Consider the following 26,413-nt stretch of genomic DNA (forward strand, 5'->3'; position numbering starts at 1 on the left):
GCTGTGATGTCAAGGATTCGATGGGAGGAGAAAGACGGTTGGGAGAGAGCTACGCGAAGGTCGGTGTTAGGCTCCGCTATTACTTCTACTGCAGAAAATAAAGCAAAAATGAAACTTACTTTGGTGTACCGTGTCACTACAACTGATTATATGTAAAATCAATCTTTATGTAAAAAGTGAAACAACCTCAAAATCGCATAATTCCAGTAGCCCTTTCCTGCTTCATTCTGCCCCTGGAAAAAAAGTAAATTCAAAATGGACACTACCCGGGAGCGACCCGAGTAATCCGTCCTCTATGTTCATGCCGTTAACTCTTTGCAGCCGCCGTAATTTCTGGCGCTTTCCGGCAGTGACGCAGCTTTGTTGTCCTATGGGAACGCTGCTGCGGCGGAACTTCCGGCTGCCGCGTTGATAAAGGATCCTGTTGGTGTTTAGAGCCGACCCCACGTGAACAGACCGGCGGCCGAGAGAAACGGAGATCTCTAACATAGGTAAGGTGGTGTACGTTTCTGAGGGGTGTAGACCTACAAACGAGGCTGAGATTGCTTCGTTCTGCGACGTGTGATCCTCCGGAGCCAATCAAGCTTGAGTGCGAGTGCTGTATTTAATGGCGAGGCCCTATTGATCCTCTCTAGAGGTACGGCTAAGATTTGCTTGCGCAGTTTGCCTACACCCACGTTCAGCTCCTTATTCTGGTCGCCGTGAATACAAAAGCTCGCCGTATCCCCTTCCAGCAGAGCCGTTCACTTTTCTCTTTGCTGTGACACTGGGTATGTCCGCGTAATCGACGATGCATTTTTTGGACCCCCACGTAGACCGTTTTTAACAATTAGGTTTATTTCTTGCATTTCCCAGTTGGTCTTTTTTTTTGTTGGTGAACTTGGAACGGGTCTTTTAGGAAAGCGTTTCCCGGTAATCCGCCTTGTATGTGACGTCGCACTTACCTCCCACTATAGAATCTTTTTTGACCCCACGTGCCCCTCCAAATCATAGTGATGCCCTTTTGGCATTTGGGAGAAAGTGAATAGTTCTGCCAGACTATTACTTCCCAGTCTGTTTCGAGTGGAACTACAGATCCGGAATCCCTAAGACAATGGTAAGCGACATTGGTGGCTGAATAATGTAGTAGGTTAGTTAACTTTGTCTCCTGGCTGTTAAAGCTGTCAATTGTCATGGGTTCGGTTTTTCAGTGGCCTTGGTTGTCAACTGTAAAACACGGCCAGTCGCAGTTGCTACAGGCCTAGTTTGATCGGTGGATCCTCGGGACGCAATCTTGACAGTGGCTACACCATTTTGATACATTTGCGATCTTTATACTATTTTGGCCCAACTCTGGCAGCTCCAAGAGAGGCACATCGGTAGGCACCACTTGATTGTGTGAATGTCATATACGTACTTGGGCACGCCGCATTGACAAATGCTGCAGTTTTTCCCTGGCTACGTTGTCGTTCGATAGGGACCAAACCGTTGTTAGTATTGAACGCCCGGTTTGGGAAATTTAACGCATTTTACAAGGAGAGCCGCGAACGAAGTCCTGTGCATCTCATTGTAATTTCAGCTGGCGCCGCCCGTCAGTTGTCATGGCAACATTTGGTGACAGGTGAGGGTGACCTAGGAATCGCATTTCGGTAATCACATCTCCCTCCAACTTAGAGGGTGTTTTGCTTTAAGCCTCCATCTTTAAGTAGACCTATATTTGGCGAAACATCAAAACTCATAATTTAATGTGGTATTGGCATATGGTAGTCAGTCACCGCATTGCCTGTTAAGGCCACCTGCTTATTTTCAATTAAAATGTAGGTGCATGTACTGAACATGATGTCCACGGAGCCATATATCTGGTTTGCTTTGAGAATTGTTTTGCAGTGCATCGTCCTGACCACTGGTTCTGGGTGTAGCAGACGCAATCAAACATCGTCTTCTAATTTCTGTACCATTTTTTTTGGGCCAAGCTTCTCCTTAACTCCAGATGTCCACATTACTGGGACTTGAACCTGGATGGGTGGTATAGGCCACCCGCTGTGCTTTCTGGCTCAGTTTAAGATTGTCTGAAGAGTGGTGTGGTAGATGTCTATATCCATGGAACCTGCAGTTGTCTATTTACCCCCGTTTAAAATCCCTTGCAAAATTATCCTGGGCTGATGTGCAGTTATGCGTGTAATTTTCTACAAGTGGCTTTCAGCCGAACATTTCTTTTATTGGTCTGTTGTCGTTCAGCTTTTCTTCTGCCCACTACACAATCCGGCATGCTGAAATTGGTCGTCAGCCCGCTTCAGCAATTGGTTACCTCCAGAGTGACCCCCTTGACTGAGAAGGAGCAGATCAACACACTAAGTAATTCCTTTCAGTGCCAGGAGCTAAGATGGCAGTGGGTGCATTTCGAAACCTGCAGCTTCCACAGCAGTAAATATTTACAAAATTACTGCAGTATGAAACTAGCAGTGATAAAGCCTAAGAGCTTGCAACCAACCAGCACCAAACATTAGTTTAGCAATGCTTGATTTTTTAAAGGCATCTTTATTGCTCATTTGTTTTGTGAGCAGTAAAAAGGCCTTTAAATCTTGTCGCATTTGCTCCATTTTCAAAGACGGGGGACAGAAGTTAGTATGTTTTCCTACTCTCCAGAAAGGGCGAGTAGGACCTAAAAATAGCTTGACCTCATAAAATTTACCTCGCAAATGCGAGCGGTCAAGTGGATTTGTCAAGCCCTGATCTTTAGATGACTGCTACCCACCTACACTACCCCATAATTTAAAATTAAAAATTAAAAATACCATAATTAAAAAGCAATAGTTAAAACGTACCTGTGCACTGTTTTACATCTAGCAGCAACTACTAAAGTGCACTTGTGCAATTTCCAACATCTGGCAGCTTAAAAACAAAAATAAACTCTCCCTGCTTAAAACAAGCCCACACTAAGCAAATTGATTCAATATTAGTATTTACCCAATTACTGCTAGCAATTGAAATCTTTTAAAATTTCTATTGCAAAACTATGCACAAACTTCAAAAGCAATTTATGGGATTACATATTCTGTTTAACATTATTGATATCCAATAAAATCAATCATAACACATTTTTTTTTTTTTTTAGTTTGGCATTTTTAAAGACTAACAATTATCCTGTAAAACCAAACATTGGAAATCTAGGGAAGCAGCTAATGTCGGGTGTTGCACTCTTGGAATAGCTTTTTTTCGGCAACAAGGGTGAACTTTGGAAATTGGATAGTTGGGTGAGACAAGGAGATGATAGCTTACATGCTCTCACCTCTAATTCATTAAGGATGGACTTTAAAAATGATTTCCTCCCTTCTAACAGTTGCAGACCGGTGGACACCTAGCCAACAACTGTTAGTGGGCCGTTTTAGTTCCCATTTAGGGATTTCATCCTTTGTAGGGTATCTCCCAATTCGTAGCAACATAAATCTGTCTCTTGGATATGATTTTAAATGGGTTGTGAGGTACTATTGTAGTTCTAATTTAATGAATGTGTTAATAACTGACCAGGAGTGTCTTTTTAGCGAACTCGTCCTTATCAAGAATTATTGATACATTTGCTGAGCAGTTTGTCTGTTTAAACACTACTTTACTCCTGGTTTCATCTTCAAAGAGCGGAGACTCAACATTGTTTAAACTCTCTGTTAAATAAGCGCTCCAGCCCTTAGCATGCTCGTACCTCAGTAGTTCAACATTGGTTCACACGAGAGCCCTTGTCTGAACAGAAAAAGGAAGAGGACTTTTAAAAAGACAGATTCTTGTCAGTTTGTCTTTTCACACCAAATTCCAATGTGACGTTGGCATGCCCAATAGACTTTGGGACCTTAAAAACAGATGTATAAACTTTTATTTGTAGGTCGTCAAGAGTTTCTTTGCCATGAAAAATCACTGAGTCATTAGCCAAAGAAGGGATCAATTTTGCTTTCATTATCTTAAGTAAATGCTTATGATTTGGACATGCCAACGTATACCAACTTTCTAAAAGCAAAGGACAAGGCTGTAGCTTTTGCTTTTTAGTTGATAAAATGCTGTTTAAAAGACAATCTATCAAATGTAATCACAAAGTATTTATAGAATTTCAGTTTCAATAGATAACCTGTTAATCTTCCACGCTCTAGTCTAATTTTGTACCACCGATCGTCATTATGTTGGTCTTTGTATTAATTTGTAAACCATTAATAGATATATAGTTATTACATGAAGCAATTTATCTTCTAAGACCTATAGCAGTGTTGCTTAACAGAATGGTATTGTCTGCATACTGTAAGTATTTAATTTCTTGACCTGCGAAGGTAGGCAAATGTGCCTATAATCTGCTGGATTTTGTAGATTGGCTGTATTATGCTTCTCCGCCATGATTTGGGGTCTGTTTTAATATTTTTTAAAACAAATTTTATTTATCTTCACATACATAGAAAGTATAGCTCCGAAACAGACTGTGGGCCTTATAAAGTTATTTGCTGCCTCGTTGCCACTGTAGCAGACGCAGTGTCTTTACCATGCCGTCGGTGGCTGGGCCGCCAAATCTACAGTGGTCTGCTGTTAAACAGACCCATACATACATGGGTAAAAGATAAATCATGGCTGCAGGTCAGCTATGCCAGCATGGTGTTCTTGTCATCACTTGTGGTTCCTGATTGTGTGCCTCGCAAAGCAGAAGGTGGTGAGCCCATCCTCAACTAAAATTCCTCATGCTTTGATAGTGTTCTTCCGTGGCGTGGAGCTTTTCTGCCCTACTACTAGTACTACACAAACCTAGTCACGTAGCTCAAAAAAACCGTAACAGCAATCTATTCACCGCAGCAGCGGATAAGTGTTTACAAAGATGTAATTGATAACTACACGTTAGTTTTACCTGCTCTATCAGGAACTTAAATATAATTCAAGATTGTCACTGGACAGCAGCTGAGCCCGGATGCGGCTCGGTAGGCTTGGTCCCTCCCAGTCACATGGTATATCACCGCCACCGATGTGCCATCAGTCATGCTGCAACCAATGAGCACAGCAGCTCGCTCCACCACCTCTCACTGCGACTGTTCCCCAATCCCCCCGCCCCCACCCCCCCCATTTCCCCCCGGCGCTGCAGTCACCCTGACTCGTGAGCAGGCCAGCCTCTCTAGCCCCGACTTTGGCTGGCTGGTGCAGGTGGGATCCAATACTACAATGGAACCGTCCATGTGCCATCTTTACCGCAGATGGTCGACGGTGCCCTGCATTGGCAACGGTAAAAATCAGCTGCAGCTGGCATTAGTTACTGTTGGAAATACTTGTCAGCTGCGGTCAGAGCGCGAGTTCAGGAGGAGAAGGAGCTGCGCATGTTAAGTTACAGGCGGCAGCAGGAGGACCGTCGGAAGTGACGCACATAGCCTAGTATTGTGAGTCTACTTCATCATTGGGCACAAACTGCAGTGACGATAACACTAAGTTCGGCGCCATGTGTCAGCCCGGGCTGGAGGTTTGTAACTTGAATACTAAAATTACGTTGTAGCAGAACTAACGCGCAAGCCGCAGAGCTGCAAACATATCTAGCAACATTATTTGTCGGATATGGCCCGTGATCTGAACGTGGCGGTAGATTCCAGATATTTGTCAGGTGGTGGGGTGGCCCAACATCTAAAAAAAATTCAGATGGTGGGGCTCAACCTACAAAAGACTTCTGCTGTAGGGCCTCTAAGTGGGGCAGTCGGCCATTGCGCCAGAGGGGGGGGTCTCCTGAGTAAGTACATTCCACCAGCCCATCCTGCGCAGCGCCTGCCGCCAGACAGAAGACTACTTGCGTGGCAGATGGAAGACCCCGCTGAAGTGGCGCCGAATACAGCAGCATATGGACGGACTGCGAGCCCATCAACTGGCGCTTCACCGCGTAGGCTGGATTGCCCCGGTCCCCATACCACCAATCATTCAGGACCAAGAGGTGCGCTGCTTGATAGCAAGAGTACATCAGACGTGGCAAGGCCACCAGTGTATGTCGAGAGGAAGCACGTCCGCAATGCCACCCTGACAGCACCCCCCTCCCAGAGGAACCTGCCCAGTACGGAATTGACCTGCTGGAACCAGCGAGGCGGAATCGGGTACGGATGGTTCTGCAGGTGATGCACGGGCCGTGGGAGCGCTGCCATTTTGAATGTAGCTGACCTCCCGTATATGATCGCTCCAGGTCCGTGAGAAAGAACAGCACATCGTCCGCATAGAGCGCTATTTTATCGGTGAGGCCCGGGGCACACTGAAAGCCCTTGAGCTGGGCATCTATGCGCACCCATGCAGCCAAGGGCTCCATAGCAAGCGCGAACAGGTATGGGGAGAAAGGACACCCCTTCCACGTACACGGACAGAAAAGGACTGGGAAATCACCCCCCCCCCCCCCCACTCGCACAGAGGCTGTGAGGTCTGTGTAGAGCAGCTGTATATAAGCTAGAAAACGTGGGCCCAGGTGCTGCAGCAGGGCAAACGGGTACGTCCAGCTCAAAGAGTCAAAGGCACGATCCATATCTGCCAAAAATAATGTATCCTGCTCTCCCAGCCTCTTCCAGGCAGAGATCGCCACCTAGACGCGGCGGATAAATTAACCACCACCTACAATTCCACCCCTGCTCCCAGATGTATTCCATGTCGGCCTTCACTGTGGAGCCCTTAGATAGTTAATCCACTGCTTTTTGAAGAGCATAGGCCACTCTGGTGCGTCTTTTACAGAGGCAGTGTGGGTCTACAGCAGCTAGTTAGGGAAGTAGTCTAGTTCACACAGAGGTTGCACTTTTCAGCAGGACATGCATACATTTTAAGGGTCTGTACCAGCAGTACCCTTTTTAAGAGTCGGTACCGGCACTTCTCAGCAGGGCAGTTATACGTTTAACTGGGCAGTACCAGCACTTCTCACCAGTGCTGCTATGCATCTACCATTGTTTCGTCGTTCTGAGCACTTACAGGGCTCCACCGCAGCCCTCCCCATGAATCCCCAATAACTGACCTCCGGGGCCCTCTTGTTGTCACTGCTGCATCCTCCTCGGGGTCCTTGCAGCCCTGCGGGGGGTTTCACCCCACGACCCTTCACCGCCTCCTCCAGGTCCAAGGGGTGGCTGATGCTGAAGTTCTTTATTCTCTGCGGGGGGTCCCAGATGTGCAGGGCCTGGGTGCTTTCTCCAGGGTTAAGCGGTCCCGGTCCATGGCCCCAGAGTCCCAGCCCTCCACTCCTATTCCGTACACACCCATCTCTCCTTCTCTCGCTTCCCCACCCTATGTCATCCCCTCCTCCTAGCCCCCTCCTTTAACTCTTCTCTGCTTCTTTCTCTCACTTCCTGGTTTTCTTAGCCCCCCCTTGTGTTATCCCATTTAACATCTTTTTCTTTTGTCCTCTTTCCTTCCTTCTGTGCCCCCCCCCCCCCCCCCCCCCCCCCTCCGTTCTTGTGCTCACTCCAAGGCTTTGCTGCCTCCTGGTCCCGCACCCTCTCCTCCATTCCCCTCTTTCCTCAGTTCTTTCTTTGTTTCTCTTCCTCCTAAGATTGTTTTCCTTTCCTCTATTTTCTTCTTTCCCAGCTACTTTCCTCCCTTCTTTCTTCCATCTCTCCCTCACTGCACTCTCTCGCTCCAAGTTTCCCCAGACCCTCTCCCTCCTATATAGTACTAGTAGCTTTCTCTCCCTCGTTCTCTGTTCCGCCTTGCTGACGTCTTGAAGAAAACACGTTTTCTCAATTTTAATTCCTCTGGGGACCCCTATCTCTGCCCCTCTACCTCCTCCACCATCTCTTCTCTCTTCCAAAATTCTCATCTGACTCTCAGCGTGTCGCAGTCCAGTGAGGCAGGGCCTGGTCTTTGCGCCTTGGAGTCCCAGCTTCTGCCGTGCTTGAGGGTGTCTGGCGGCAGTGAGGACCCAGAAACCTTGGGCCTAATCTTGGCCCCTCTGAGTCCTGGCTCCTGCCTCCTCACAAGAGTGATGTGCTTTGAGGGTGTCTGGCAGCCCCTCTGAGTGCAGGGTCCTGTCTGATGCGGTTTGGGATTGTCAGGTGGCTGTGAAGGTCCACGTGCCCTGAGTAAGCCCCTGTCAGTAGTTCGCAGAGCTGAAACTCTGCCACTGAGTGAAGGGTCCTTCCCTGCCAGTAGCTGTGTCCCCAGATGGTCCTAGGCAGCAGAGAGGGTCCCATGACCTGGGTACAGACTTCCAGGTGCCCCCTACTGTGGGGGGGGGCTCGGAAGGCCCCAGGCAGCACTGAGTACAGGGGTTCAAGATGTGTGGGGAGGGGTGAGGAGATCAGAGCCAACACTGCCCCTCTGTTCTGTGCGCAGACTCCCGAATGCTGATGCTGCCAGGCGCAGTATTGATGCGAGAGCTTCAGTGTCCAGGGGGTCTGCAGGGGGGGAGCCTTGAGGTTCCACTGAAGGGAGGGCCTGAACCCCCGCTAGACACTGACTACCATATGCAACACTGGAGGAAAACTACTTAAAAGAACACTTCTCACTTCAACAAGCGTTTGCAATACAATAGGTCTCGCATTTACGCATGTTTGCGCTATTGGCATTGTAAATTACAATGGCTTTTAGTTTTGTTATGTTTTAATAAAGAAAACAAAAATAAAAGGCATTTTTATTTGCAATGTCAATAGCTCAAACTCTCATAAATGTGAGGCCTATTGCATTGCAAATGCTTGTTTTAAAGTGTAGTTGATGATTGGATTATAGATTTACTCTTTCCAATCTGTGAGCAAATTCTTGGAAATTGTACAGGGTTAACTGCCCAGCATGCTGCAGGCATTCTGTCTGCGATAGACATCTTCCAAATAAAATGTAAACCTGCTGTTCTGAGGTGTGTGCCTTATGAGAAGCTTGTTAACCTCATGCGCGCGGGCCGTTTTCCCGCTGTGCGCGGAGTTTAAAAAAAACCTGCGTTACATGACGAGCTCAGCTCGTCATGAGCGTCTAAGGGGTTAAGCCTTATCGGTCTTTGGTCCTCCTGCATGAAAATACATATTTTGCACATCAACATACCTAAATGGATTTTAATGTCTTGACATTTCAGAGCAATTAATCTGGAGCGGAGTCTGAATTCCCATTTGTTAACTTCTGGTATTTTGTTGTATCAAGGATTAGTTTCTTGTCACATGCGCTAGCTTCCCACATGGATATACCAGTGACATTCAGTTAAGTCTTCCAAGTTGCATGATTATTATGATTGACATCTATGGTGTGTATCAGATCGTGATTTTTTTTCTTCAAATAGATCACCAGACCCAGGACTTTTTACTGTCTGATTTTGTGGTCATTAATTTCTGGCAGTAGTTTGGCTTTTGTATTGGTAGTCTGTCTTGCCATATTTTTGGGCCAACTTTACACTTGCAACCATGCGTGTATAGCCAAGAAAATTCACTCTGCCAATTTCCAGGCTTTAATGCAGCATGCATAATCTTTTATTAAACCATTTCCCTTTAGAACTTGTAGCTTCCATCAATGACTGGATCAGTGTGCTACGTGGCCTTAGGTCGCTTACTCTTGTGGCTGTTCCACATCATAAATGCTGGCCAGTGTAAGCACACGTACTTAAAGAACCTGTACTGTTTGCCATTTCTGCATTTTGAGCCCTCAATGATTCACCTGCTCTTTTGTGGCTACTACATTACAAACAGAGGGTATCCGTAATATTATTGGAGCAAGTATTGTAAGCTTTAAGAGCAAAACATAAATAAAAAGCATTGTCATTTACAGTGCCAGTAGCTCAAACTCATGTAAATCAGAGACCTATTGCATTGCAAATGCTTGTTTTCAAAGCCTTTGAAAGAATCTTTGTGGACGCATTTTAATTTGATCTTACTAGGGGCATCTCATGAGTTAACTGCCAAGCATGGTTTTCTATAGTTTTTACCTGCTGCTCAGTTGTGCTTGCTTGAGGTCCAGCTTAACGTAGGCCTATCCTTTAGTGGTGAATGTTCTTCTTCATCCCATGTTTCTAGTTAGATTTTTATTCAAATGCCCTTTGGCACCTCTTCTGGTTGTCCGTGATCTCTTGAACACAAGGTATCTGCAGCACCTTTGCGGCGCGCGAAAACAAAAACAGATGGACGAGGGGTGTAAGGAGATGTGTACTTAGCCCATGTGCTATGGGAGGGACAAACGCAGGATGTCATGACGCCTGCATGTCTTGACAAATGACATTAAAGAAAATGAGTGACACCGATGTTTACCAATTGTTGGAAATGGCATCGATGTAAGCCCACAGATGGGACCCAACACGTCTCTTCGAGACGGCGCATGCACTGTCTAACCGAGGCCTACACGCCCTTATTACCCAATACCATTCAACCTATCGAAACCCTAAAAAACACCTTTATGACCCATTCCATAACTGCAACAAGCATTTACAATGCAATGGTCTCTGCATTATTAAAGGTAGAGCTATTGGCATGGTTCCTAATTTTTTTTATTTTAAATCCTAAATAAATGGCATTGTCATTTACATTGCCAATAGCTTAATCGTTTGCATATGCGAGAAAGTGCGAGTGCTAACAAGGTGAAACCTAAAATGAGTACCAGGCATTAGCAAACTAGCACCTGAATGGTAATGTACAGATTTGTTTAATCCTGCACTTTGGCCCTGACAAATTTATTGGAAACCGGATACTGTAAAATATTCAAAATATGTATGTTCACAAACCGACGCACCTACTACCCTCTGCCATCAACACATCAGAGCTGTGTGAATAATAACAGCTGTGAGCCAGTGCCTTAGGTGCATCAGAGCTGTGTGAATAACAGCTGTGAGCCCGTGTCTGAGGTGCATCATCAGAGCTGTGTGCATAACTGCGTCAGCCCCTTTCCTGAGGTGCATCATCAGAGCTGTGTGAATAACTGCGACAGCCCCGTGCCTGAGGTGCATCATCAGAGCTGTGTGAATAATAACTGCGGCAGCCCCGTGCCTGAGGTGCATCATCAGAGCTGTGAATAATAACTGCGCCAGCCCTGTGCCTGAGGTGCATCAGAGCTGTGCGAATAACTGAATCAGCCCTGTGCCTGAGGTGCATCATCAGAGCTGTGTGAATAACAGCTGTGAGCCCGTGCCGGAGGTGCATCAGAGCTGTGTGCATCAGAGCTGTGTGAATAACAGCTGTGAGCCCGTGTCTGAGGTGCATCATCAGAGCTGTGTGCATAACTACGTCAGCCCCTTGCCTGAGGTGCATCAGAGCTGTGTGAATAACTGTGGCAGCCCCGTGCCTGAGGTGCATCATCAGAGCTGTGTGAATAATAACTGAGGCAGCCCTGTGCCTGAGGTGCATCATAGCTGTGCGAATAACTGCACCAGCCCTGTGCCTGAGGTGCATCATCAAAGCTGTGTGAATAATAACAGCTGTGTGCCTGAGGTGCAATAAACCTTTGCAAATAAGCAGGGGGCAGAAGGCAAGAAAAAAATGGCGGCCGCAAACGTCTGAAATTTTCGGAATCTGGGGTGTGTTTTTTTTGCGTTCTGAGTGACGGATAACGTCACAGGGCGAAAGAACGCAAAAAGCACGCCCCGAACCATGGGACTCAATTACACTCAGCACAGAAGGAGAATTGCTGTAGCACTGATGTGGTTAGGAAGCCAGCCAATGGAGGAGAGGCAGGTTCAAGCCCCCTTACCCAAAACATTAAATCTCTCGCCGAAGACTGCGCAAGCGCAGCCTTGCGGTCGACCTAAAAATACCTATACCACCCAATACCCTAAAAATTCCCTTACCGCCCAATAACCCTAAAAAATGCCCTTACCCGCCCCATAACCCTAACAATACCCTTACCACCCTATACCCATACAGTCCCATGACCCGTAAAAATGTCCTTTCTCAACATAAACCTAAAAATAACCTTGCAGCCCAGTACCCTTGCCGCCCCCAGATGGGTTTCTGTTACCTGATGTATACCTACATTTTTGTGGTAAAGGCATATGCATAGTAAGTCATGTTCCTCCTTGGTGTAGTCAACTACACGCCCAACTACACGCCCACACAACTACACACACACACGCACGCCCAACTACACGCCCACACACGCACGCACAACTACTCGCCCACACGCACGACTACATGCCCACACACACGCACAACTACACGCACGCACAACTACACGCCCACACACACGCACAACCACACCATCAGTGCACACTTTCACCGGGCACACACACACCACCAGCCGGCAGTGCGCGCTTTCACCTGGCACACACCACACCAGCCGGCAGTGCGCGCTTTCACCTGGCACACACACACCACCAGCCGGCAGTGCACGCTTTCACCTGGCGCACACACACACCACCAGCCGGCAGTGCACACATCAATTGTTAACGCATCCACAATTAACTATTGTAGCAATCGCAGTATGGCGCACTTTACATTTAAGCATTCATCTAAAGCGCAGCATGCCACCAATGCTACAAAAATAAATACACATTTTTTTGGCATACAATTTTAAGACTTGTTGCAATGGGTGTTGCACTATTTAGCAATGTCAATAGCTCAAACTTAATTAATGCGAGACCTATTGCTTTGCAAATGCTTGTTGTGGATTTCAACTGATTGTTTTCATGTCATGTTGGTGAGAAGCTATAAATGATGTATTGGGGAGAGAGGGGGTGGAAGTCTTTTGGGTCGATTATCAGGTTGTTTTATTTTGTCCACATATTTCTCGTGAGTTTTTGAGGGGTCGATGTTGCTCTGTACATGAGCCCTGCTTTTAAGGTGACATTTACGCGGAATAACTAGTGGCTTTTGCTACACGCCTTTTTGAGCACAGATATTGCTTCCAATCATATTACGTGATACCACATGCAAGACGTGTCCTTAGTGGCTAAGTTTCGGTGTTCTGGTTAAATGCGCCCCCAGTCGGCCAAACCATGGCAGAGGTGCTAATTGGCAACAATCTGCATGTAAGGCGACAATTTGGGAACCAAATTAACCAATCTAGAAGGAAGAACATTTGAGGCCTGGTGCCTGGTGCCCTGCATACTTTTTCTATTGTGACTTCTCTCCCCAGTGTTGACGTGTCCTTAATTTCAAAGATAGTGTGCGTTTTCAGTTCAGAGTCCGCTGCCCGGCATTTTTTGTGTGCAGTTTTTATAAAGAGTGAACTCTACCCGAAGGTATTGGAGCCAAGCACTGGTTACGTTGCACATGCACACATTTATGTTTGGTCGGCACGCGGAGCTGAAATGGTTTGCCCAGAATCACAGGAAGTTGAGCCAACGTAAGGCTCAAACCTGGTTCTCCAAATCCAAAGTTGGCGGTTGGGCCACACTCTCTTCCCTAATAATCTTACCTCCAGCATAGGTCAGCTAAAAGAAACAAGGCTCCTGGGAACAGTTAATGATGCATGACCTACGACAGGCCTATGTATAACTCAGGCCTGATTAAACAAGCACTGGCGTTGCCAATAGGTCTCGCAGTAGGAAAGTTGGAGCTATTACAATTGCAAATAACAATGCCTTTTATTTTTGTTTTCATTTTAAAAACATAAAGGGCTTTGTCATTTACAAAACCAATACCTCCAACTTTCCTACTGCGAGACCTATTGTGCACTGCACAGTGTGAGTGAAAGTGGCACTGCGTGTGTGAGTGGCTTTGAGTGAGTGGCGTTGCATGTGAGTGGCGTTGCGTGTGAGTGGCGTTGCGTGTGTGTGTGTGTGGCGTTGCGTGTGTGTGTGTGGCGTTGCGTGTGTGTGTGGCGTTGCGTGTGTGTGTGTGGCGTTGCGTGTGTGTGTGTGGCGTTGCGTGTGTGTGTGTGGCGTTGCGTGTGTGTGTGTGGCGTTGCGTGTGTGTGTGTGTGGCGTTGCGTGTGTGTGTGTGTGTGGCGTTGCGTGTGTGTGTGTGTGGCGTTGCGTGTGTGTGTGTGGCGTTGCGTGTGTGTGTGTGGCGTTGCGTGTGTGTGTGTGTGGCGTTGCGTGTGTGTGTGTGTGTGGCGTTGCGTGTGTGTGTGTGTGTGGCGTTGCGTGTGTGTGTGTGTGTGGCGTTGCGTGTGGTGTGTGTGTGGCGTTGCGTGTGTGGCGTTGCGTGGGTGTGAGTGGCGTTGCGTGGGGGCGTGGCGTGGGTGTGTGGCGGCGTGGGTGTGTGGCGGCGCGTGTGTGTGTGTGTGGCGGCGGTGTGAGGCGCATTGCGTGGGTGATAGTGGGCTTGCGTGTCTGAAAGTGGTGCTGTGTGGGTGAAAGTGGGCTTGCGTGTCTGAAAGTGGTGCTGTGTGGGTGAGTGTGGTGTTGCGTGGGTGAGTGTGGCGTTGCGTGTCTAAGTGTTGCTGTGTGGGTGAAAGTGGCACAGAGCCTTTGATGTGGCCTGGCGCTGGAGAAATGCTGCTGCTGCTAATTAAATATAAAAAGTGTTTTTTGGGACTCACGGCTGCCGAGAGTAACGAGGCAGTGCTGGGAGGGGGGCTGCACACCAACTGAAGTGCTCTGGTTGCACGGCCTGCGGCCGGCCGTGTGAAGTGATAAGCCTTTGAATTACACAGGCATGCTGTGACGGAGGTGTGAGAGGTCTGGCAGGGAACAGATGGCCTGGCTGTGAAGCAGGGGGCTGGGCAGCGCTGGGGAAGCCTGTGGGAGGGTGATTGATGCCTTTGATGTGGGGAGGGAGGAGAGCCTTTTGCGAGCCTGCAGGAGAAATGCTGCCGATGCGCGTGCATGTTTAATCATGTGATTCACGTGAACTTAAAGAAAACCGCGGCTGAAAGCCCGTGGTTTGAAGAGGATTTTGCCGACTTGAACTCTTCCCATTCCTGCGGAATGGTAAAGGCGAGACCTAAAAATTAGACTCCTCCGTGGAGATTAGCGAGACAGCATGGCATCTCCTTTCAGGAGTTCGCAGCACGGGTCCCGATCCTGCCTCGGTATTCAAGGATTCATTATCTAAATCTTTCCTTTGAGCGTCAGTCTGAGGGGCCAAAGAGGCCTACTTTTCAACCACCTTTCATGCTGCACGACTCTAGCTGCGGTAAACAGACCAGCACCAAGCAATCGTGTGGAATTGCACCAGGTCACACTCATGCTTGTGATCGGTTTATAGAGTGCAGAGGCTGTTTGGTATTGGCACACCTGTTACTGAATTTGCAAAGTGCCTAGACAACGAACATGGTTAACTATTTGTTTGCTCCACTTACACCATCGCCGTGTCCTGATCTATGAGCTTTAGCTGTCCCGACACAAAGGAATCAGCAGTTAAATACACAGGTACTTGCAGGAGTTGATGCAATAATAATTTCATTGACACAGTAATGCTTTTTTTACAGATATCGGCTGGCAGAGATGTCACAGCCACGAGGGACGGTGTAATGCTTCACATAGGGTGGTGAACACAAGCAGTGCTGCACATAGCCGTGAGGAATCAGAGGGGCAGATGGATTTGGAGATACTGTAGTGTACTGTCATATTTGTAGAGCGCTTGGTACCCCAGAATTAGGCCATGAAGCGCTCCAATTGCATCAGGGGCAGGTACCCTTTGAAGTGCATTATTGGAAAGGTGTTAGGTTGAAGAATGGGTGATTGATGTGTGTGACAGAGGGGTTGGTTTCCGGTCCTGGGTCAGTGGCATTCATGTCAATCTTTATCTTTGGGGCCAGGCAGTATGTTTGTTTTTTTGTTTTTTTATGAATCTTTGTGCCATTCAACTTTCTCCTCAGTGCACCATTGGAGAAACAGATGAGTGAAGGCAAAGGTTGTGTAGACTAATGTAGAGAGAAAGGGAGGTAGGATGGAAGCAAGCGAAAGAAAAGTCAAGTGTTTAAAGAGGAGACGAAGGGAACAGATGGAGTGATGGAGACAGGGTGTAACAAGCATTTGCAATACAATAGGTCTTGCATTTACGCAAATTTAAGCTACTGACATTGTACATAACAATGAGTTTTACTTGTTTAAAAAATGAAAACATAAATAAAAGGCATTGCCATTTACAATACCAATAGCTAACACTCGCGTAAATGCGAGATCTGTTGCATTGCTAATGCTTGTTTGTCTTGCTCCTATTGACACCATAGCCCTGATTAAGAGTGGGTTGGGTAATTCAGACCCTTGCAAAAATCCAAATTTACGCACAAGTTATAATTGCAAGTTGTTGGATTTTAATGCATGCGGTCAAGTATTGGATTTATTAAATAAATCAACCATCTTACCAAAATGTTAAGTCAAACCAGCCAAAATTTAACAAACTATACAGTATTCACTATCATGCAGAAGTGTGATGTGTTAACCATCAAAATTTGCATGTTTCCCAACAACTTGTAATATGTGGTATTTACTGAATAACTTACACTGTTTTGCATGTGCAATAAATACTGCCTATACCGGTTTTTCTTTGGTGACATAAGTTTTGTCCTTTTCTGCTTCTAGAAATGGCAGAACAGGATGTTGAAAATGAGCTCTTAGACTACGAAGAAGATGAGGAGCCAGCAGCAGTTACTGAAACGTCCACTGCACCAGCCAAGAAGGAGGTAAAAGGGTCCTATGTCTCCATCCACAGTTCTGGCTTCAGGGACTTCCTGCTGAAGCCAGAGTTGCTACGTGCCATTGTGGACTGTGGTTTCGAGCACCCGTCAGAAGGTGAGATGTACTATTTGGATTCTAATGTTCAACTGGGAATGCATACTGGTCTCAGATTAGGATTGTCCATGTATGCATACATGTACGTAACAAGCATTTGCACTGCAATAGGTCTCACTTTTGCGAGAGTTTAAGCTATTGCCATTTTAAATGACAATGCCTTTTTATCGGTTTTGATAATTAACACATGAATAACATGCATTGCCATTTACAATGCAATAGCTCAAACGCTTGTAAATGCAAGACCCATTTTATTTTAAAGAAGCAGCCACCATTGTTCCGGGCTGCTCCAGGGCTTGAAACATCCACTTGCTTACTCGCCCTTTCTGGTGAGTAGGAAGGCAAACTGACTTTTGACCGCTGCCTCTGAAAGTTGAGCAAATCTTACAAGATAGCAAGATTTAAAGGCATCTTTATTGCTCAAAGTGAATGAGCAATAAATATGCCTTTCAATCTTGTCACATTTGCATGTCTTTCAAAGACCGGGTCAAGTGCATTGCAGATAGATCGAATAGATGTTTTAATTTACTAGAACTTCAGGTCTAGTGACATTTTAGATTTTTTTCTAACACTGTGCTTGGAAAGTGAAAGTGGAAGCTTGCATGCTTCGTTGAATGTTGCATGGAGGCATGTCGTGCTTGTAGAAGGAGAAACTCAAAGAAAATAGTGCTCACAGACTAAATAAGATATACTGTATAACAGAAGTAAAAGGGTCCGTCCTTATGGGAGGTTACAAATGCAGGCAAGGCAGTACTAAGGAGGGACTAACAGGCCTATTAACTAATCAGATGCCAGCATTTACAGTGGGCAACACAAGCCAATTAAATATATGGGCGGAGCTTTAAGTCTGTACTCCAATACAGCATGCCTCACAGAACAGCACATCCACTGCCCAGGCTTGACCTAAAAATAATAAATGAAGTGAGCTGTGCTTCATGGTACAGAAGTAAATGAGTCTACTTAAGTATGAGTAGGCTTTGGTAAGCTCCTCTGTTATCTGTTTCTCTCTGAACTCTAGTTTTTGCTCTTAATGCATACAAAGCTCCTTGGTTTCGTGCTACTAACACCTTACTACCACCTCTTGTCTTAGTGCAGCATGAGTGCATCCCGCAGGCCATCCTGGGCATGGACGTCCTGTGTCAAGCCAAATCTGGCATGGGGAAGACTGCAGTTTTCGTACTTGCCACACTCCAGCAGATCGAGCCTGTTGATGGACAAGTGAGTTTAGACATTTTTCCTGTGTCGAGTGGCTGCGTGGTGTTGGCATAGATGTTGGCTGAAATTGGATGCAATATTTGCTTGTAAATAGCAACTAAATCTGATCTGATGTAGAGGCTGCATGGTCATAGGGTTCATATATGGTCTACAAGATAGCGTATATTAAAAAGGCATTACATCTCATATTTTAAGTGAACAGGGGATTAGGGTTGCTCTGAAGCCAAGGGTAAACGTTGGGAATTTGAACATGTATTCCCAGGTTTGAAAGTTGGCAGCACTAGTCACATCTATACTATGGTTTATTCTGTCGAGCAATTGTTGTTTTCATGTGCAGTGTGTTTTTCTATTTCCCACAGCATATATGGCTTCTGTGTATCTTAATTTTTTAATAGTTTTGTTACATTAATCGCTAATGTGAGGGTACATTTTTCTAACGCTTTAGGTAGTCGTTCTAGTCATGTGTCACACCAGAGAGCTGGCGTTCCAGATCAGCAAGGAGTATGAACGGTTCTCGAAGTACATGAACACAGTCAAGGTAAGACTTTCTCCTGTACCCAACTTTGGAAAACACCCAGAAGTAGTGGGAAGAAAAAAAACTTCTGTGAAGCATTCTCTGTATTTGAGGACTGATTCTTGACTGGGGCAGCAATTAACTGTAGTTTTTTTTATCGCACAGGTGGCAGTTTTCTTCGGCGGACTGCCCGTAAAGAAAGATGAGGAGGTCTTAAAGAAAAGCTGCCCTCACATAGTTGTGGGTACTCCTGGTCGCACACTTGCGCTCATCAGGAACAAGTCTCTCAATCTAAAGAATGTTAAGCACTTTGTACTCGATGAGTGTGACAAAATGCTCGAACAGCTTGGTAAGACCTAGTAAAAAATAGTGGCTATCCGGGTAGTTGTCAGACTACCAGGCTCTGAACCCAGTTCACTTTATCGGTTACCACAGTGGGAAGCAGGTTGTTTCCCACAACTGTGGTATAAAGGGAAATGCTCTTTCATTATGTTCCCAGTCGTTCCTTATAGCCCAAGCCAATCCAGAGAATGGTGGCTGGCAGTCTCCTTGGCCTTCCATCTCCCATGGCGGTCACTTTCAAAGGATGCTCTAACAAAACTTGCGCTTGACAAATTCATTTTTCCCCTTCAAGATGAGATTTTGGCATTTATCAATAGGGTGGTTTGAGTAGGGAGAGCCCTTATATTTTATGAATTGGGTGGCTAAGGGTAAATTTTGCAGATAGTGGTGGAGTGGGTGGCAGAATACTGGTACTGAGGGGTTGGTAATGTTGATATGCAGGTATTTGTGTTTTTTTAAAAAAATGGTGGTGGCTAAATTTTTGCAGGTAGCGGACCCCAGTTTGGACTGTCTGTACTGCTCTCCCTTGACTCCTACAGGAACACAGGTGTTCTGAGTGAAATCATAGAAACTAAAGCTTCAAACTTGTTTGTCAGAGCCCATTAGTGAAAACCTTCCTGCAATTCAGTTGCCCATTTGCATTTCTTTGCTCTAGCAGTCTCCATGGGAGTCTTAGATTGTCTTTGAAAGTACTGATTACACTGATTCTCTTCTCTCCTTTTTCATGCAGACATGAGAAGAGATGTCCAAGAGATTTTTCGTCTCACGCCCCATGAGAAACAATGTATGATGTTCAGTGCCACCCTCAGCAAGGAGATCCGGCCAGTGTGCAGGAAGTTCATGCAGGATGTGAGTGACCCTCCTTTCCATGGTGCAGGTGGCAGTGTACAGATGCCAACCAGGATGTGCACGAACCACACCTTGGCGTCCATGTGCAGCACACTTGGTAGGATGTTGGTGCTCCTGTGTCTACAGTGTCAGGCACCTGCTGCCCAGCCTTTTCTGTAGTGTAGGAGTGTATATCCCTAAACACACTGCATGGGTATTATGGTACTTGTAGCCAACAGTAGTGGATGCTTTGTAGGTTTAGCCTTAAGTGAACCTCTGAAGTCTTTATTTCATTCCTTGAAAATTCAGGTATATTTGCCCATTTTATTTGTTGCGCGTGGAAGCATATAAAAGGAACAATTGTGCAGTTTTTGAGTCCTATTCTGCTGCCTGTTGACTTGCGCAGAGGGAGTCTTGTAGGCATGTAAACTGATGGAGTGGTTCTTAGTTGGGTGTCTAGTCTGTTTTAATTGTATTATGCCTCCTAGTTAATAGAACTAGGATGCAGGACATGTGGTCTGAAGGCCAGAGCTGCCGACTTTGGAACTGGGGAGCTATGTTAGAGTCCCAGTCTCTCCCCCCACACGTCATCTGGGCACAAATCACTTAATCTCCCTGTGGCAAAAAAGTTGAACAAATGAATCAGACCAGGTGTAATACAATCTGGTGCTAATGTAAAGCGCTAAAATGTCCTGGGGCAAATGCACTCTTTATAACATTGCAAAAAAATGCAGATCAATACAGGAGAGAACTCACTTTCTAGAACAGCTCTCATTCCCCCTGGCAACTTGGCAGTTTTCTCAAAAGGTGCTCAGAGAAAATATTGTGTACTTTGGTTATTCTGTGGTTTTTGCTACTCCTACTCTGCCCCAAGGCATCAGGGTTTGGCCAGGTATCTGATAACCAAATTTGCCGCCTTTCTTTTGTGAAATGGTTCTTTTTGTGAAATGGTTCTTTGAGCAGGAATGGACTTGTCTGTAAAACCAATTGTGATGGGAAATTTCTTATGACCCCCACCCCATTAAAGTGGTGCCAAACTTGGGAGCTGATATTATTCTTCCTTGATGACATGGGTACTTTTTAGGCCGAGCCTGTGACAGCGCATATGCTCTTACGAGACTAGTTTACAGTGGCTTGCTTTGAGCCGGTGCATTGCTTACCATTTGTTGGGCCATTGTAACTCTTTGCTGCCTCCAAATTGACCAGCGCAGGCCAAGTGTCACTTCTATTCCTTTCTGTGGAGCATGGACAAAGCACAGATTGTGCTGCGATTGAGGTACTTTGTCTTCTTTACCTGCTCGCCCACCCTTTGTGTTGCTGCTCCTGTCTGGTGCTGCTCCTTCCCTGGCACCTCCGTGTTTCTTTCCCATCTTTTGTTTCTGCTCCCACACATATTCATGTTGCTTCTGTGCCTTGGTTTTTTGACACAATGCACAAAAAAAGCAATGTGACGCTGGCCATGCCATGGTGCTTTTTTTTTTTTTACTTGATACACGCCATACATGTCAAATATATTGGCTAAGCCAATTGATTTTACATAGGTTGTTTAATCTCGAGCAATGGATTTAGGAGGAATGTAACATAGCGTAAAGTCCCCCCTATTCTACATCATACCCATTGCTGAACACTTGATTAGCAAGTTTGTATTAGTCACACAGAGCACAATATGAAGGTCTGTTTTTTTCGGTTCTTCAGTTTACAAAATATTAATCAAATGTTACTTAAATTGTGATTTGGTAATGGGTGTGAAGTCATTTTCCCTTGATACTACTTTGGTGAAGTAATCAATGTAGGCAACCTTTGCTTGGCCCACACCTGTTACTGTGACACTGGTACTCCTTTGAACAGTCCTTGTCCCCCTTTATATCACTTGGGGAGTCTCGCGCTCACTAGGGTGAGCAAACGTGCCCCACTGTAGTACGTAGACGAGGATTCTGCAGTCTGACACATCACAGCTTTACGTTGGGTGAAGGCATTCAGACTGTTGGAAGTAATCTGTTGCATCCAACAGGTCTGTTGGATAATTATTGTGCTTTTTTTCCTTGGTTACTGCTATCGAACATTCTTTCATCCAACTATTGTGTGAAAACGGAGCAGAGTGCCCTCTGTTTGTCACTTGGTTCTCCATGCAATAGAGGAGCAGCTCAAGGCCTATTTGCAGTAGGGTGGTGACAAAACTCTGCAGATGAGTCAATATATCATTGTACGGCCAGTGTTTTTGATTACAATACTAGCCTACCTCTTTCACGACACTGCTGTCCTTTCAGGCAATATTAAGCAAGGAAGGGATTACTTGGTGATTATTGTAGTTGCGCATGTGGTGTAGAATCAGCACGTATTGAGATCCTGAATAGTTTGGGGTTTTCTCTTTAAGCTGGGAAATAGTATAAAACTTAAGGGAAGCACGGGAGCTGGCAGAGCATAGAACTACAGTAATGTATGGATTATAAAGTCGGCGAAGATGGCAGCCTGACAGATTTGAGAAGGAACAGATTTATTGGCATAAGCAGGCTGAATTAGACTTAAAAGTAGGAGATGGTGCGTGATTTTTACGGTATGCACCTGCGCCTGTATTAAATATTAACCCCTTCGACGCGGATGACTAGCTGGGCTCGTCATGGCGTAGCCTCCTCGCACGCTGATGACGAGCCCAGCTCGTCACGTAAAGTGCGTTTCCGCAAAACCCAGCGTGCGAGCGGAATTCCGCTAGCGCGCATGGTGTTAAGGGGGACTCTGTCCCTCGGGACCTGGTTCTATCGAGAAAATCAATTGGTGTTCCATAACTAATATATTCATTATGGAACAGAAAGTAATTGATTTTACTGGCAGAATCAATGGTATTCCATTTCATACATGGCCAGGTTCTGAGACACAGGGTTACCCCGTTACATTTAATGTGATTTTTAAGGTGGCAGAAGTTCTAAATAGTCTGGCGGTATGAGGCAGCAAGTTGGAAGATACCAGTTCTGAGTTGGCGGGCACCTCCCCAAGGCTGCACATGTAGAATGGTCTACTGCGGAGGGTGCTAGTGTCCCTCACAGGAGCCCCATATTGTGAACGACCCTGTCAGTTGTTGGGTCTGAAGTGGCTGATCCTGATGTTTATGTAGTGTTTAAGATCACTCAGTGCAATTGACCGTGTGAATCTACAGACTGGTCACTGCAGCTTGAAGCTATTTTGTTACCAAGTAGTTCTCCACTCCACTGTGTTGTAGGGTTTTTGACACTGCGTTGTGCTCACATTAACAATCCCAATGTCTAAGTAGTGATTTCTCGTCTCCTGCCTCTCCACAGCCCATGGAGGTCTTTGTAGATGATGAAACTAAGCTGACCCTTCACGGACTGCAGCAGTATTACGTCAAACTGAAGGACAGTGAAAAGAACCGCAAGCTCTTTGACCTGCTCGATGTGCTGGAGTTCAATCAGGTGAGCGAGTGTCTGCTGTGGGCCATTTTCTCTGGTGCTATGCTACAGCACCTCTGTCCCTGGATAATATCTAGGTTGGAGGGTGGTACAAGTTTGTCACCTCACGGTACTGGGGTGCTAGCCTGACAGTGAAGGTTTCAATATGCTCATTTCTGCTGCCTGTTTTCACTGGAGTCTCCAGCATGCTGTGACCGTGTCTTTGTTGTAGGTAGTCATTTTTGTGAAGTCGGTGCAGCGATGTATAGCCCTGGCTCAGCTTTTGGTGGAACAGAACTTTCCAGCCATTGGAATTCACAGAGGAATGGCGCAGGAGGAGAGGTGAGTTTAGTGCTGAGTAAAATCACAGGCCTTTGATAATGTCTTGCCCTATTGCCCACGCCTCATTTTCTCACTCTGCTCCAGGTTGGTCCGGTACCAGCAATTTAAAGACTTTCAGCGGCGCATCTTGGTGGCCACAAATGTTTTTGGGCGAGGAATGGACATAGAAAGAGTGAACATTGTCTTCAACTATGATATGCCAGAGGACTCAGACACCTATTTGCATAGGGTAAGTGAGCCGGTACATGTGTTTTAAAGGAGAGTAGTGTGGAACTGTGTGCAGCTTCTGTGAGCAACCAGCGTGCTGATTAATTAAATATCTTACTGTGCCCTTTAGGTAGAAAGGGTAATGAAATGTGCTTTTACCCTAAGCTCCGCACATCTGTAACCAATTTCTGTCTCTGCAGGTGGCTCGTGCTGGCCGCTTTGGCACAAAGGGTTTGGCCATCACATTTGTGTCTGATGAAACCGATGCTAAGATCTTAAATGACGTCCAAGATCGCTTTGAAGTAAACGTTGCTGAATTGCCGGAAGAAATTGACATTTCCACATACAGTATGTATCCATAATACCTCCTGGGGCATTTGCCCTGCTGTCGGCAAAAGATCGGTCGTTATCCCGCCTTGAGCGGTCCTCCATATACTTCATATCTGACAGTTTTCATGCAGATTTGACATAAGCACATCTGACAGACTTCTGCTGAACAATTATGGATTTTTGGGTGGTATTTTTTAGGCTTGGCCTGCTAGACTTCTTGTGGGCTCATCGGGAACCTACAAGGCTGGCTTACTTGCATCCTGCCCCTTGTTTACCATTTGATGGCTCTGCAATTAATGTGCTCGCTTTTTATTCTATTTTCCTTTTGCCAACCCGACCATCTAAGTTTGCCGCTCCCCTTATGCATATCTTTTTTACCATCTCTAATTGGATGACTTCTATCCTCCATCTGCTCACTTAAGTAATAGCTGTTTATTTTTGCTTAAGCACTCCACGAGTGCAATGTGTTCCAACTCTACCCTTATTTATTTAAAAAGTTTTATATAGCGCTACTGGACACGAGTATTAGAGCACTTGCAGGATAGGTTAAAACATCAAGAAACAGGTTAACATAGGGCAGATTACTAGCGTAGGATAAGGCATTTGATTCTGACGAGAGTAAGAGGAAAAAGTAATTAAGAGATCAAGTGAGGGAGAAGAGGACAGTTGAATATTTAGGGGGGAAGATGGAGAAGGAGAGAATATAGGAAATGGAAATTAAAGGGGGTGGATCGAGGTGGAATGAGAAAATGGACAGTGTGTTCCGTATCATTAAGGACCCCAATATTTGTTGAGAAGAAGCATCTTGAGGCTTTTTTTGAAGAGAGGGTAGGAGGGGTTGCAACGAAGATCTTTAGGAAGAGTTCCAAATCGAAGGGGCATTGCCTGAGAATGCATTTGATTGAGTCTTTTTATTTTTGATCCGAGGGGGGATTAGGACATGGGCGATGGTGCTCCTCAAAGATCTAGTACACCCTGCTTTTTGGGGTTTGTCAGAAAGGTACGAGGGGGTGTTTGGTGAAGGGCTTTGTGAGTGATGCAATCTTGTATGTGGATCTTCCTTCTATTGGGAGCCAATTGAGGTTTTTGAGGACAGGAGAGATGTGATCATATCGCTTAGTCGGAGATGAGCCTGGCCGCCAGGTTGAGAACAGATTTAATCGGGAAAAGTTGGACTTTGGGGGTGCCAGCAAGGGTGGCGTTGCCATAGTCTATTCTTGAAAGGACAAGAGATTGTACAACAATTTTGAAATAGCTGGAATAAAGTGTTTAATATTTTTAAGGTGTTGTAGAGTGAAGTTAGCACTTTTAGCCACATTTTTAATGTGAGGGATGAGATGAAGATTCTGGTCGATGCTAATGCCAAGGGATTTGACAGTTGGAGGTGGAGAGAGCAGTTAAGTGCTTTGATATCTGTAATCCAGTGTTGGATAGGCAGAGCGTTGTTTTGGGGAGCGAAGAGTATGATTTCAGTTTTTTTAGGATTACGTTTGAGGTGGTATCGTTGAGATGTAAGATGCCGTTGTGGGATTTGATCTTATAATATAGTTGAGTGTTATCTGCATAGAGGTGGTAATTGATTTTAGCTTGTTTGAGAATAAGGGTGAGGGGTTCAATGAAGGGGTTGAATAGAGTTGGAGAGGATAGAACCTTGTGGGACACAAAGTGAGACAGGTTGAGGTTTGGAGAGGCAACCGCTGAGCTTAATTTGTTGGGTTCTATTATGGAGATACGAGGTAAATTGATACTTGCATAGCGCACTACTCACCCGCAAGGGTCTCAAGGCGCTTGTACGAATACCGCTGTGGAACCCATCCTGGCTTTCGCTGTGAGGCGTCCACTACTGGGCACCCCCAAGGTGGAGGCCGTTGTGGAGATTAAGCAAGCTATTGCCCAGAGTTGCAGAGTGGGACTCCATGATTGGAATAGGCACCGAGGCGAGAATGATCAGGTCCGTGGAATTTTGAGCCCAAGACCCGCCGAGGCGGGGAATTGAACCCTGGTCCCGGGCTAGACCTCTGCATCAGGGTCTGCCGCTCTAATCATTGAGCCACACTGGTGAACCACTTGAGGACATTGCCATCAAAACCGAAGCTGTCTTTGAGAGTTTTAAGTAGGGTGGGATGATGAACAGTATCAAAGGCCGCAGAGAGGTCAAGGAGGATTAGGAGGGAGGATTCGCCTTTGTCCAAAGAGCGATGAATGTCTTCAGTAATATTGAGCATAGCAGTTTCCGTGCTGTATCCCTTTCTGAAATCAGATTGGAAAACGTCAAGGAGATTAATGGAGTCTATGGTTATCCAGTTGAGACATGACACATTTTTCAAGGGCTTTGGAGAGGAAGGGAAGGTTTGAGATAGGGCGCAAATTGTTTGTCATTGGGGTCAGCAGCGGTGTTTTTGAGGATGGGGGAGATTTGACCTAGTTGAAGGGAGGCAGGAACACAACCAGTGGCAAAGGAGGAGTTGATAATATTGGTCCATATAGGGGCAATGATGTGCTTAAGTTCCTGAACCAAATGAGCGAGAAGAGGATCTTTGGTATGTGAGGATGGTTAGAGTTTAGAGAGGAGAACAGCAGTTTCGGATATTTGACAAATTCGCTCTCAGAAGCTGTTTTTTGGCTGGGGGTCAATAAAATTAGAGTCAAACTGGGGGAGAGCGAGCAGGGGTTGTGAGGGGTCATAAGGGGGAGAGGTGGACAAAAATG

General features: G+C 45.9%; 1 protein-coding gene across 1 annotated transcript in view; it reads left to right on the forward strand.

Annotated features, from left to right (window-relative positions):
- The first annotated feature begins 362 nt into the window (after positions 1-362).
- Positions 363-26,413, forward strand: part of DDX39A (DExD-box helicase 39A) — a 29,504-nt gene continuing 3,453 nt past the window's right edge. The window contains exons 1-10 of the mRNA XM_086961110.1: positions 363-491; positions 16,316-16,525; positions 17,616-17,743; positions 18,186-18,278; positions 18,420-18,603; positions 19,327-19,445; positions 22,718-22,849; positions 23,058-23,167; positions 23,252-23,396; positions 23,575-23,722. Coding sequence (XP_086817236.1) covers positions 16,318-16,525; positions 17,616-17,743; positions 18,186-18,278; positions 18,420-18,603; positions 19,327-19,445; positions 22,718-22,849; positions 23,058-23,167; positions 23,252-23,396; positions 23,575-23,722 — 1,267 coding nt within the window. The 5' untranslated portion in view covers positions 363-491; positions 16,316-16,317. The remainder of the gene's footprint in view (positions 492-16,315; positions 16,526-17,615; positions 17,744-18,185; positions 18,279-18,419; positions 18,604-19,326; positions 19,446-22,717; positions 22,850-23,057; positions 23,168-23,251; positions 23,397-23,574; positions 23,723-26,413) is intronic.

Source organism: Lissotriton vulgaris, chromosome 1_1 (assembly GCF_964263255.1).
Source record: "Lissotriton vulgaris chromosome 1_1, aLisVul1.2, whole genome shotgun sequence".
In the NCBI taxonomy this organism is placed as follows: domain Eukaryota; kingdom Metazoa; phylum Chordata; class Amphibia; order Caudata; family Salamandridae; genus Lissotriton; species Lissotriton vulgaris.